This window comes from Astyanax mexicanus, chromosome 18, assembly GCF_023375975.1.
Source record: "Astyanax mexicanus isolate ESR-SI-001 chromosome 18, AstMex3_surface, whole genome shotgun sequence".
NCBI lineage: Eukaryota > Metazoa > Chordata > Actinopteri > Characiformes > Acestrorhamphidae > Astyanax > Astyanax mexicanus.
The window spans coordinates 41,972,870-41,986,843 of record NC_064425.1 but is presented as its reverse complement, the minus strand read 5'-3'; the positions used below and the strand labels follow the sequence as shown (position 1 = coordinate 41,986,843).

Below are 13,974 nucleotides of genomic sequence, written 5' to 3'. Positions count from 1 at the left end.
GGCTTATTAAAGAGACTGTGACTGAGTATTTTATGGTTTATTGAGTACACTGTGAGTAATCAAGTATATAGTGGCTTATTGAGTATGGTATGACTAATTGAGTATAGTATGGCTTATTGAGTACAGTGTGAATGATGAAGTATAGGGTTGCTTATTAAAGAGGCTGTGACTAAGTATAGTATGGCATGGTATAGTGTAACTAATTGAGTATAGTGTGACTGAGTATAGTGTGAGTAATCATGTATAGTGTGGCTTGGCTTCTTTAAGATGCTGTGACTGAGTAAAGTATGGTTTGTTGAATACAGTGTGACATTAAGTATAGTATGGCTTATTGTAGATTATGTGACTTAGTATAGAATGGCTTATTGAGTACAGTGTGACTTATTGAGTATAATGTGGTTTATTGAGTATAGTATTGCTCATTGAGTACAGTGTGACTAATTGAGTATAGTGTGGTTTATTGAGTATAGTATGGCTTATTGAGTACAGTGTAACTAATTGAATATAGTGTGGCCTATTGAGTATAGTATGGCTTATTGAGTACAGTGAGTATAGTGTGGCTTATTGAAGATGTTGTGACCGAAAAAAGTATGGCTTGTTGAGCACAGTGTGACAACTTGAGTACAGTGTGGTTTACTGAGTATAGTATAGCTTATTGAGTAAAGTATGACTAATTGAAGATCCTGTGACTGAATATAGTATGGCTTTTTGAGTACAGTGTGATGTTGAGTATTGTGTGGCTTATATGTTGAGTAAAGTGTGACTAACTGAAGACGCTGAGTATAGCATGGCTTAGTGAGTACATTGTAAGTAATTGAGTATAGTGTGACTAATTCAGCATAGTGTGGCTAATTGAGTACAGTGTGAATAATTGAGTATAGTGTGGCTAATTGAGTATAATGTGGCTAATTGAGTATAGTGTGGCTAATTGAGTAGTGTGAATAATTGAGTATAGTGTGGCTAATTGAGTATAGTGTGGCTAATTGAGTATAGTTTGGCTTATTGAGTATAGAGTGAATAATTGAGTATAGTTTGGCTTATTGAGTATAGAGTGAATAATTGAGTATAGTGTGGCTTATTGAGTATAGTGTGACTAATTGAGTATAGTATGACTTATTGAGTATAGTGTGACTAATTGAGTATAGTGTGGCTTATTGAGTATAGTGTGACTAATTGAGTAAAGTATGACTTATTGAGTATAGTGTGACTAATTGAGTATAGTATGAATTATTGAGTATAGTGTGACTAATTGAGTATAGTGTGGCTTATTGAGTATAGTGCGACTAATTGAGTATAGTATGAATTATTGAGTATAGTGTGACTAATTGAGTATAGTGTGGCTTATTGAGTATAGTGCGACTAATTGAGTATAGCGTGGCTTATTGAGTATAGTGCGACTAATTGAGTATAGCGTGGCTTATTGAAGACACTGTGACTGAGTATAGTACAGCTTTTTGAGTACAGTGTGACGTTGAGTATTGTGTGGCTTGTTGAGTACAGTGGGACTAACTGAGTATAGTGTGGCTTATTAAAGATACTGTGACTGAGTATAGTATGGCTTTTTTAGTACAGTGAGACTATTGAATATAGTGTTGCTTGGTGGCTCACAGGTCACATTGTGATTAGTTAAGTTAAGTATGTTTTACTGACAATACTGTGAATCCACTTAGTGGAGTATAGTGTTGCTAAATAAGTATGGTGTGATTTATTAAGTATAGTGGGACTAATTAAGTATGATTTCATTAAGCAAATATAGTGAATATTTGAGTAGATAGTGGCTTTTATTGAGTATAGAATGGATAACTGAGTATAGTGTGGTTTATTAAGTACAGTGTCCCCCTTGAAGTATAAAGTTTATTATTGAGTGTATTGTGTGTAATTGAATATAGTTTGACTAATCAAGTGTATTATGGCTTAGTACATATGTTACTATGTTTATAGTATGAGTATATATTGGATTATTGGACATAGTATGGCTTCTTGAGTATAGTATTGCCAGTTGAGTATAGTGTTATTATTTTAACATAATTTGACTAAATTAATGTTTCTAATTGAGTGTAGTGTGGTGTAGAGTAATATACATTGAGTCTAATATAGTGTGGCTTATATTCTTTAGTACAGTGTAATGTGGCCAAATAAATATATAGTGATGTTTATATTAAGAATTGTGTGTTTTAGTTTTTAGTTCATACAGGTGCATCTAAATAAAATACAGTTAAAAATGTGAAACTCTATCATATAATATATTTCTTGTTTTGTTGATGATTATGACTTACAGCCAATGAAAACCTAAAAATCAGTGTCTCAAAAAAATTAGAATATTATGTAAGACTAACTGGTACTCTTGGCAGTGTGGGCAGTGTGCCAAGTCCTGCTGGAAAATGAAATCCGCCACTCAATCTGCACAGTATCCTGTTTTGCATTGAGTAAACAGGGGTTTTATTGTATGATGTAAGTATGATGCTACAGTGTTGAACCATGTGTTTTGGATGGAGTATACTGTTGCTGATTAAATATATTATGGTCTGTAGAGCATGGCGTGGGCCTTCAAAATTAGTTAGAGTAGAGTGTGGCTCAGTGAGTATATTATAATATATTGTGAGCTACTGCAATTTGCATAAACATTTTTTTATTAACCCTTGTGTGGTGTTCGGGTCTGTGGGACCCGTTTTCATTTTTTATCAAATGATACTAAAAAAATATTTTTTTTAACTCAAACTCATTGGCATTGGCTCATTTTTTGTGAGAAACATATATCAAAACACATTTTCGATAAACACACACTGTACACCAGCCCACCCCCCCCACCCCCCTACACATTTATATTACATACAGTATGTTTGGCCAAGGGCTTATAAACATTGCTTCATTTGTAAATTTGAAACTAAACAAATTTTCTACTCATATCTTGAGTTTAATTCATTTTCTTTTACATTTTATTAAAAAACTAATAAAAAAAAAAGAGTAGCACTTTTTGAAAGAAATGTAACATAAGAAAGGTAAAGGGCAAATATTAACCATGTAAGCTGTTTATATTGCTTGCAATTTAGGTGAAGCGAGCATGTGTAAAGCATTTTAATGTAAAATTGCTTAATTTTGCTGAATTAAATACAAATAACAAAGTAAACGAGTAACACAAATACGAACACCACACAAGGGTTAGATTGAGAAGACAGTATTTGTTTTATTGCGTTTTCAATCAGCATCGGCAAGATAGAGGTGAGCACAGCCTGTCTCTGTGTGTGTGTGTGTGTGTGTGTATAGAGTATCTGCTCTGGGGATGGTGTATCAGCAGACATGATGAAATAAGGTGGGGTATGTGTAGTGGTGTAGTGTTGTGATGATGACTGCGCTGCTTTCTGATGATTTTATTAGAGGAAGGTGGTTCAGTGGGAATACTGGAGCGGCCTGGAATATTTTCCATTCCTAGAAAGACGTTTTTCATTAAACACCAGTGCAGAGGGGTTGAGGGACTCATTGACCTTCATCAGAATCTGTTTATTACTGTCAGTCATGTATTATATTAATATATACAGGGGCAAAAAACTGTATTTGCCCCTTACAGATTTCTTTTTGATATTTTTCTAATTATTAACTTTAATATCAGACAAAAATAACCTGAGTTAATGCAAAAAAAAGCACTTTTCAATGATAATTTTATTTATCAAAGGGAAAAAAAAAACAATTTCCAAACCAACAACTTAAAGGCAATGATTTTTTTCACATCTCTGTGGAGGAATTTTGTTCCACTCTTCTTTACAGAATTGTTTTAATCCAAACACATTGCAGGATTTTCCAGCATAAACGTCCTGTTTAAGATCATCCACAGCATCTCAATCACCCAGACTTTGACTAAACCCCTCCTCCAAAACCTTCATTTAGTTTTTATTTTAAGTCATTTAGAGTTGCATTGTTAACACTATGAATGTCATCTCTATAAGACTCTATAACCACATTCATAACATATGATAATGCATTCATAAGGCATTATAAACATGGCTATAAATATTTATGAAAATGCATAACCCATTATAGCCATGTTTATTAAGCATTATAACTTGTGATCATAATACACTATAAGCTGTGTTTATAATATATATGTTAAAATAGCATATCTCTATTATTAATAATCTAGTCCCACAATGAAAGTCTGGCACTTTACTTAGAGCGCACAAGGACCTGTTATAATACATTATAATTGACTATAATTAATATTATATTCAAGACAAGAATAATTTATGAGTGGTTATTATTGACGGTGTGTTTATAAGTTGGAAGCTTTTTTAGCATAATACAGTCTGCAAGCTGGGACTGAGTGGTAGGACTCTTGGTATCGATGTATAACATGTTATAAACACAGCTATAAATGCATTATAATCACAGTTCATGATGCATAATAAACATGGCTATGATGAATTATACATTTTTATAAATATGTATAGCCATGTTTATAATGCCTTATGAATGCATTATAATGTGTTCTGATTATGTTTATAGAGTCTTATAAAGATGACATTCATAGAAAGTGTTACCGTTGGATTTGTTTGTGTGCTTTGGGTCATTGTCCTGCTGCAGAACCCAAGTACGACTGAGCTTGAGGTCACAAACAAATAGCCGGATTCTGAATCTCCTTCAGGATTTCTGTTAAACAGCAGAATTCCTGCTTCCCTCCATTACAGCAAGTTATCCAGACCCTGAAGCAAAAAATCAGCCCCAGACCATCACACTACCACCACCATGTTTTACTACATTCAGTATGATGTTCTTTTGTGACCTCCTGGATGAGTTGTTCATGCCCTTTTCCTGTATCTTCTTCGTACACCTTGCACAAGGCTTGTCGCTATGCTCTTTGCTATCTTACACCCTGTCAACAGTCTATTTTTTCACGCCTTGCGTCCGCGCTGTTAAAATAGAGTCAGAATTTAGGAATAAATCTGACTACACTGATGGGTGTGGTGGTCTGGAAGTGAAGTGTGTTGAGGTACATTTCTGGCGTGTTTCTGTATATTTTGGTCCTGTGTTTCTCCTGTGTTTCTCCTGTGTTGGGTGAAAATGGTCTCCATGGGAGAGTTCCAAATTTACCAACTAACATCTTGATGATCTCCAGAACTTTGGGTAAATATTATTTACAGTACTGACGTGACAAAAGTGGTACTTTTTGGAAGGTTTGTGTCCCGTTACATCTAAAGTAAAACTCATCAAACCACATAATTTCAAAAAAAGTACATCATACTGAATGTAAAACATGGTGGTGGTAGTATGATGGTCTTGGGCTGCTGGATAACTTGCTGTAAAAGATGGAAGCAGGAATTCTGCTGTTTACTAGACAATCCTGAAGGAGAATATCCAGCCATCTGTTTGTGACCTCAAGCTCAGACGTACTTGGGTTCTGCAGCAGGAGAAAGTAATTTGAAGGATAAATGGGACAAAACAAGGCCTAAAACACTTCGTACACCCGGTGCATAGTGTGTTGTGATGCTCTTTGCTATCTTACACCCCGTCAGCAGTCTATTTTCACGCCTTGCATCTGTGCCATCAAATAAGCATCTATAGAGTTTAGTTATAATTCTACACTGATGGGTGTGGTGGTCTGGAAGTGAGGTGTGTTCAGGTAAATTTCTGATGTGTTTCTGTATATTTTGGTGGTGGAAAACACAGGAGCTCCACTGACTGATTAAAACCCTGACAACAGTCAGTCATCAGAGTTTATTTCCACAGGAGCTCCCAGCTCTCTGTGTACACCCCCACTCGTTAAACACACTCACACAGACACGCTGCAGAGCACAAACCCAACTTTTACCTCAACAATAAACAGAATAAAGAATAAAATAACATTTCTGTTCCCTTAAATGAGCTGCTGGTGTGTCTTCACAGTGTGAACGAGCAGCTCAGTATCTGTCTCTGCTGAGACGCACAAAAATGCTGCACTGTTAAGATATGAATGTGCCAAAGTCAGAGCTCATCTGAGAGCTCAAAAAGAGAATGACAACTGACACACTGATTGGTTTATTTCATGTTAAACCCAAAATTAACCACGCCCATGATAAATTAAGAAAATTAGTTCATGCCTTTTGTGGTTTTGAGCGCCCTCATGTTATCAAAGATACACAGACGTATAACAATAACGTATAACAATAACATGTTATATATTCCCCTCCAAAAGTGTTGGAACAGGAATTAGGAATTGACTCTAAAGATTGCCTGTTGTCAGGGTTTTAATCAGTCAGCGAAGCTCCTGTGTTTCTCCAAAGTTCTGGAGATCATCAAGATGTTAGTTGGTAAATTTCAGTCTCGTTCTCGTGGACCCAGTATCGTGTCTTGTCTCGTCTCGTGATATTAGTGTCTCGTCACACCCCTATTTTTTATTAATGAATCATTAACACTGACCTTAACTGAGGCGAGTGAGATCCTGCAGTTCTTTAAATGTAGTTCTGGGTTCTTTTGTGACCTCCTGGATGAATTGACCATGCCCTTTTGGAGTAATTTTTGTTTTCTCCATTAGTGAATAATAGTGAATCACTGTGGTTCTCTGGAGTCCCAAAGATTTAGAAATAAATGACTTTCTAACCTTTTCGAGACTGATGATAAATGACATGTTTTTTTTTTTTGTTTTTTTTCAGATAGGGGTTTAATAATGTGCTGCTTTTTGAGATCTTTTATCTGCTTTATGTTGTCAGACAGGTTCTATTATATAAGTGATTTCTTGATTCTAGAGGTCTGGCAGTAATCAGGCCTGATTGTCGTTAGTAGTGAAATTGAACACAGCTTTGTAAAAAGTGTGATTAATCACAGTTCACTTTTTCACAAATGGCTAGATAGGTTTGGACTCTTTTCTTTCCTTAATAAACAAAATCATCATTTAAAAAGTGCTTTTTATAATTGTTCAGAATTTTATTTGTTTAATATTAAAGTTTGTTTGATAGTCTGTCAAATCTAAGTGCGAGAAAAATGCGAAAAACAAAATAAATCTTTAAAGGGGCAATTAAAAATTTCAGTGAATTTAAAGCTATAGTGAAGGTACTGGAGGTTCTGAGGTTTTCCACATTTCCTGCTTTTTTTCTTCACTATTCAGGCGTTACTGTGTGTTTAGCCACGCCCTGTATCCTCCACTCTCTCTATAGAATAAAGGGGACAGGGGAAGATGGATAGCCCCTCTCAGCTGTGGACCTTCTCTTTGTGTTCAGTAGTAGCTCAGAGGCAGAAGTGATGGGACGCTCTCCACGCTGGGGGCTGGTCTCACGCTTTGCTCGGGAACGAGATTAAGTGTTTGGCCAGCACTGTTTGAGTTCTGCTGTGTGAATATATCGTTTTTGTGCTTTTAAAAACACGTAACTTTGTATTTTTCTTTGTTGTTTGAACACTGTAGCTCAGGGGTGTCCAAACTTTTTTTGTTGGGGGCCAGAAGGAGAAATATATTTGAAGTCACGGGCCACAGACTCTGTAATAAAACAAATAATTAAATATTTAATACTTTTTTCCTGATTACTTCATTTACACACCATTTTACTTCAGTTATTATCTTTATATTTGACAGTGTTGTGTAAACTAAGATTTTTCAAATTGATGTTTAATTTTATGATGTCTCTTAATATTAAATTCCTTAATTACGGCAACTTTTAGACTCTCTCTCCGCTTTTAGACTCTTTGGCCCGTTTTTCTGCGCTAGAAATGCGCACTCTCTCCGCTTTTAGACTCTTTGGCCCGTTTTTCTGCGCTAGAAATGCGCACTCTCTCCGCTTTTAGACTCTTTGGCCCGTTTTTCTGCGCTAGAAATGTGCACTCTCTCCGCTTTTAGACTCTTTGGCCCGTTTTTCTGAGCTAGAAATGCGCACTCTCTCCGCTTTTAGACTCTTTGGCCTGTTTTTCTGCGCTAGAAATGTGCACTCTCTCCGCTTTTAGACTCTTTGGCCCGTTTTTCTGAGCTAGAAATGAGCACTCTCTCCGCTTTTAGACTCTTTGGCCTGTTTTTCTGCGCTAGAAATGCGCACTCTCTCCGCTTTTAGACTCTTTGGCCTGTTTTTCTGCGCTAGAAATGCGCACTCTCTCCGCTTTTAGACTCTTTGGCCCGTTTTTCTGCGCTAGAAATGTGCACTCTCTCCGCTTTTAGACTCTTTGGACCGTTTTTCTGAGCTAGAAATGCGCACTCTCTCCGCTTTTAGACTCTTTGGCCTGTTTTTCTGCGCTAGAAATGTGCACTCTCTCCGCTTTTAGACTCTTTGGCCCGTTTTTCTGAGCTAGAAATGAGCACTCTCTCCGCTTTTAGACTCTTTGGCCCATTTTTGACACCTAGCGTTCAAAGTTTGAATCTCACATTATAAAAACCTGCTTAACAGCGGGCCAACTTTCATTCTATTTCTAAAATACCTCACGGGCCGCTCCAAAAAAGGAAACGGGCCGCAAATGGCCCGCGGGCCGTAGTTTGGACACCCCTGCTGTAGCTGCTCTGTGCACTGTGACTGTGACTGAAATGCTCTGTATTTGCATTTTATGAGGCATTTTGGCACATTTAGAGTTTAATTTTGTCTTTTTGAGAGCACTATGAGCTTCATAGCATTCTATTTAAGCTAATCGTGGACCAGAATGTTTTGTGAGTCTTGCTACTAAGGCTGCGTCTCAAACACAAGAAATGCTGACTTGATGCTTTGCTACACTTTAAGCCCGGAAAAGTTGAATTTACTTAATAAAATTGAGGAAACCGGTTGCCTTAAAAAAGTTAAGTAGTGAGTAAAGAAAACTTAAGTTAGCATAACTTAAAACATCAAGTTATTACAACTAAAGGGGAAGTTGATTTAACTTATTTATTTTTGTTAAACTGTAAGACCAGATAAGTTGAGTTTATTTAACTTTTTTAAGGCAGCCGGTTTGCTCATTTTTTTTACAAAAATGGGGATGTTTTTAAGCTTTATATTTAGGCTTGTTTTTTAACAATATATTTTATATATTTTTTAGAGCTGTTTTAGAAATGTTTTGGAATAATTTGAGACAGATTGTTAGACTGTTTTTGAGATTTCTTTTTTGATATGTTTGAGATGTTTTTGAGATGTTCTTCAGATGTACTTGACCTGTTTTTGAGATGTTTTTAAGATGCTCTTGACGTGTTTTTGAGCTAATTTTAAAAGTTTTTTTGGTGTTTTTAAGATGTTTTTGAAACGTTCTTCAGATGCTCTTGATATGTTTTTGAGCTTATTTTGGAAGGTTTTAGGTGTTTTTGAGATGATTTGTGGATGTTTTTGAGTTTATTTTGGATGTTTTTCAGCTTATTTTGGAAGTTTGTAGGTGTTTTGAGATGTTTATTGGATGTTTTTGAGCTTATTTTAGAAGTTTGTTTAGGTGTTTTTGAGCTTATTTTAGAAGTTTTTAGGTGTTTTTTAGATGTTTTTGGATGTTTTTCAGCTTATATTGGAAGTTTTTAGGTGTTTTGAGATGTTTATTGGATGTTTTTGAGCTTATGTTAGAAGTGTTTAGGTGTTTTTGAGGTGTTTAGTGGATGTTTTTGAGCTTATATTGGAAGTGTTTAGGTGTTTTTGAGATATTTTTGGATGTTTTTGAGCTTATTTTGGAATTTTTTTAGGTGTATTTGAGGTGTTTTGTAGACGTTTTTGAGCTTATTTTGGAAGTTTTTGAGCTTATTTTGGAAGGTTTTCGGTGTTTTTGAGATGTTTTGTGCATGTTTTGAGTTATTTTGGAAGTTTTTACGTGTATTTGAGGTGTTTTGAGCTTATTTTGGAAGTTTTAAGTGTTTTTGAGGTGTTTTGAGCTTATGTCGGAAGTTTTTATGTGTATTTGAGATGTTTAGTGGATGTTTTTTGATCTTATTTTGGAAGTTTTTAGGTGTTTTGAGATGTTTAGTGGATGTTTTTGAGCTTATTTCGGAAGTTTTTAGGTGTTTTGAGGTGTTTTGATCTTATTTTTGAAGTTTTTAGAGGTTTTTGAGGTGTTTTGTGGATGTTTTTGAGCTTATTTTGGAAGTTTTTATGTGTTTTTGGATGTTTTTGTAGCTTATTTGGGAAGTTTTTAGGTGTTTTGAGGTGTTTTTAGCTTATTTTTGAAGTTTTTAGAGGTTTTTGAGATGTTTTGTGGATGTTTTTGAGCTTATTTTGGAAGTTTTTAGGTGTTTTTGGATTTTTTTGGAGCTTATTTGGGACGTTTTTAGGTGTTTTTGGATGTTTTTGAGCTTTTTTTGGAAGTTTTTAGGTGTTTTTGAGATGTTTAGTGGATGTTTTTGAGCTTATTTTGGAAGTTTTTAGGTGTTTTTGGATTTTTTTGGAGCTTATTTGGGACGTTTTTAGGTGTTTTTGGATGTTTTTGGAGCTTATTTGGGAAGTTTTTAGGTGTTTTTGAGATGTGTTTTGAGCTTATGTCGGAAGTTTTTAGGTGTTTTTGAGATGTTTAGTGGATGTTTTTGAGCTTATTTTGGAAGTTTTTAGGTGTTTTTGGATTTTTTTGGAGCTTATTTGGGACGTTTTTAGGTGTTTTTGGATGTTTTTGAAGCTTATTTTGGAAGTTTTTAGGTGTTTTTGGATGTTTTTGGAGCTTATGTTGGAAGTTTTTAGGTGTTTTGAGATGTTTAGTGGATGTTTTTGAGTTCACTGGTTTTTCAGTCCAGAACGGAGTCTCTGATTGAGGTTCATGTTTATGATCTTAAGCACCTGAAGGCTGGAGGACATTTTTTTTGCGGGAGGATGAGTCTGTTTCTGAGCGGCTCAGGCTTTCTTTTGTGTGTGTTTCTCCACGCTCTGCCCCACTCTATAATTGATTTCCTCCTGCTCTGAGGAGTGCAGGTTCAGACGCGGCACTGTTATCATATTTAGCCTCCAGCCAGCGAAAGGCTCTGGCGTTTTTCCTCATTTAGATGTATTAAACAGATTGTTTTGGATTTGCGAGCGGCTCACGCTCTAATTTCGTTTTTTTATCTGAGTTTTTTTTGGGTAATGAAAGATGAAAGGGAAGCGTGTATCACACACCTCTCGTAACGTGTGGATGAAAACAGCTTTAATAGTTCAGTAGGTCAGGCTTTCAGTGGAGGTAATAGGGCTCCCTGTGGGCCGAGTGTGAGATCTGTGAGAGTGTGTGTGTGTGTGTGTGTGTGTGTGAGTGTTTGGGTGAAGCCATCCGTATCAATCATCCATCACACACCACTGAAATATGCTTAATAAAGCACTCAGTGTGATGATTTATCTAAAGACCCCTGAGACCATCAACATCATACAGCGCTATGAAAAGGTTTGAGCCCCTGATATTTTTTTATGATTTTTCTTTATAAATCATTGGTTGTTCAGATCAGCAATTTCAGTTTAATATATCATATAGCAGATGAACACAGTGATATTTGAGAAGTGAAATGAAGTTTATAGGATTTACAGAAAGTGTGCAATAATTCTTTAAACTCAAGTAGACAGGTGCATACATTTTTTGCAGAAATAACAGCTTCTAAACTCTTCCTATAGCTTCCAATGAGAGTCTGTTTTTGCTTCTGGTTGAAGGTATTTTAGCTCATTCTTCTTTACTAAACATTTAAATCATCTTCAGTTCAGTCTGGTTTGTTGGTTTCTGATCATGAACAGCTGCTTTAAATCACACCACAGATTTATAATAATATTCAGGTCTGGGGACTGAGATGATCTGAGATGATCTGAGACAGGGGTGTCCAAACTACGGCCCGCGGGTCATTTGCGACCCGTTTCCTTTTTTTTGGAGCGGCCCGCGAGGTATTTTAGAAATAGAATGAAAGTTGGCCCGCTGTTAAGCAGGTTTTTATAATGTGAGATTCAGAGTTTGAACGCTAGGTGTCAGAAACGGGCCAAAGAGTCTAAAGGCGGAGAGAGTGCGCATTTCTAACGCAGAAAAATGGGGTAAAAGAGTCTAAAAGCGGAGAGAGTGCGCATTTCTAGCGCAGAAAAACAGGCCAAAGAGTCTAAAGGCGGAGAGATTGCGCATTTCTAACGCAGAAAAACGGGATAAAAGAGTCTAAAAGCAGAGAGGGTGCGCATTTCTAACGCAGAAAAATGGGGTAAAAGAGTCTAAAGGCGGAGAGATTGCACATTTCTAGAGCAGAAAAACGGGATAAAAGAGTCTAAAAGCAGAGAGGGTGCGCATTTCTAAGGCAGAAAAACGGGATAAAAGAGTCTAAAAGCAGTGAGGGTGCGCATTTCTAGAGCAGATAAACGGGGTAAAAGAGTCTAAAAGCAGTGAGGGTGCGCATTTCTAGAGCAGATAAACGGGGTAAAAGAGTCTAAAAGCGGAGAGAGTGCGCATTTCTAACGCAGAAAAACAGGGTAAAGAGTCTAAAAGCGGAGAGAGTGCGCATTTCTAATGCAGAAAAACGGGCCAAAGAGTCTAAAAGTTGCCGTAATGAATGAGTTTAATATTAAAAGACATGAAATTAAACATCAATTTGAAAAATCTTAGTTTACACAACACTGTCAAAGATAAAGATAGTTAGTCAAGTAAAATGGTGTGTAAATGAAATAATCAGGAAAATGTATTATTTAAAGTGGTATATTTCATTATTTGTTTTATTACAGAGTCTGTGGCCCGTGACTTCAAATATATTTCTCCTTCTGGCCCCCAACAAAAAAAAGTTTGGACAACCCTGCTCTGAGACGATCATTCCAGAATGTTGTACTTGTTCCTCTGCATGAAGACTTTAGTGCTTTAGTAGATGTTGATCAGTGTTTAGTGTCATTGTCTTGTTGAAGTATCCAGCCCTCGTGTAAAGTGCACTGAATAGTGAATAGTGAACGATGCACAGTGACTCCATCTGCTGCAGGATGATGATGTAGGTGTTTGTAGCTGGTCTGGAGGTCTGTGGGTTGACTATGACTGTTCTCACCATCCTTCTCCTCTGATTATCTGAGATTTTTCTTGTTCTGCAGCTTCAGCTCTTTAACTAGAACTGTGTCTGTGGTTCTTAATTTCCTCACTCTGTTCCTCACAGTGGAAACTGCAGCTGAAATCTCTGAGATTTGAGCTTTTTGTATCCATCCTCTAAAAACCATGATGTTGAATAATCTTTGGTTTCAGGTCATTTGAGAGTTTTGTTTTGAGGCTCCCATTACATGTATTAATATATGACATGTCTGTTCTAAGTTCTTTTATCACTTCTGTATCTGTTCCCTGTTATTGTAGATGATTTCTGATTGGACGCTGGTGTAAACTGAGTTTATTTCTATTTTCAGCGCATTCCAGATCCAGCCCCAAGATGATTTCTCCCAAAGAGAAACCCAAGAAGCCGCCCAAAGACAGCATGACGCTGCTGCCATGCTTCTACTTTGTGGAGGTGAGACCTGCTGTATCATTTATTCACTGATTGTGAACATGTATCAATTAATTAATCAGATATTTCATTCAGAATGAGTTAAAATAAAGTGCAGAACTGAAGTGATTAACATTTATAGGGCCCTATTTGAAACATATATTAAATTCTTCTTACCTGGCCTCAGTGTTGAAGGCTATAAGAGCAAGTTGCCACTTACTTTTTGACACCATTAGCTTCCAAGTTTGCCTGGAAAGGTTAAGGTGGCTTCTAGCCCCGCCCTCAATTGGCAATCAGCTCAAAAATACACTGATTGGTGCTTTTGTAGACAAAACCTCACACCTTCTGTGTGGAAACTTTATGAAACATTGGGGTTCTCTGGATCATGTAACAAAACAATGATCCCAAACATACCTCAAACTACCTCCTCTAATTCTCAGTTTTAGAAGAAGTCCTGGAAGATTCTGGAGTGACCATCAAAGTCACTTAAATAATAAATAAACCTTCTGTTAAATGTTTGGTGGGATTTGAAGAAGGTGGGTTCAAGAGCAAACTCAAGAATATCAGTGATCTGTAGGGCACTGCCCACGAGGAATGGAGGAAGAATCTTTAGAAATGCTGCCAGAAGCTGGTAACTGGGTGGGGATCATGTTTGTAACCAGTGGTAAACTCAGGCTGTTTGAAGGGAAGGGGCAAAAATAAATATAAAATATAAAATA

At 36.5% G+C, this 13,974-nt stretch overlaps 1 protein-coding gene across 2 annotated transcripts in view; it reads left to right on the top strand.

The window, feature by feature from the left end:
• plppr3a (phospholipid phosphatase related 3a) overlaps positions 1 to 13,974 on the top strand; it is a 32,985-nt gene that overhangs the window by 834 nt on the left and 18,177 nt on the right. For both annotated transcript variants that reach the window (XM_022668964.2, XM_049467143.1), the window contains exon 2: positions 13,179 to 13,279. In XM_022668964.2, coding sequence (XP_022524685.2) covers positions 13,202 to 13,279 — 78 coding nt within the window. In that variant the 5' untranslated portion in view covers positions 13,179 to 13,201. The remainder of the gene's footprint in view (positions 1 to 13,178; positions 13,280 to 13,974) is intronic.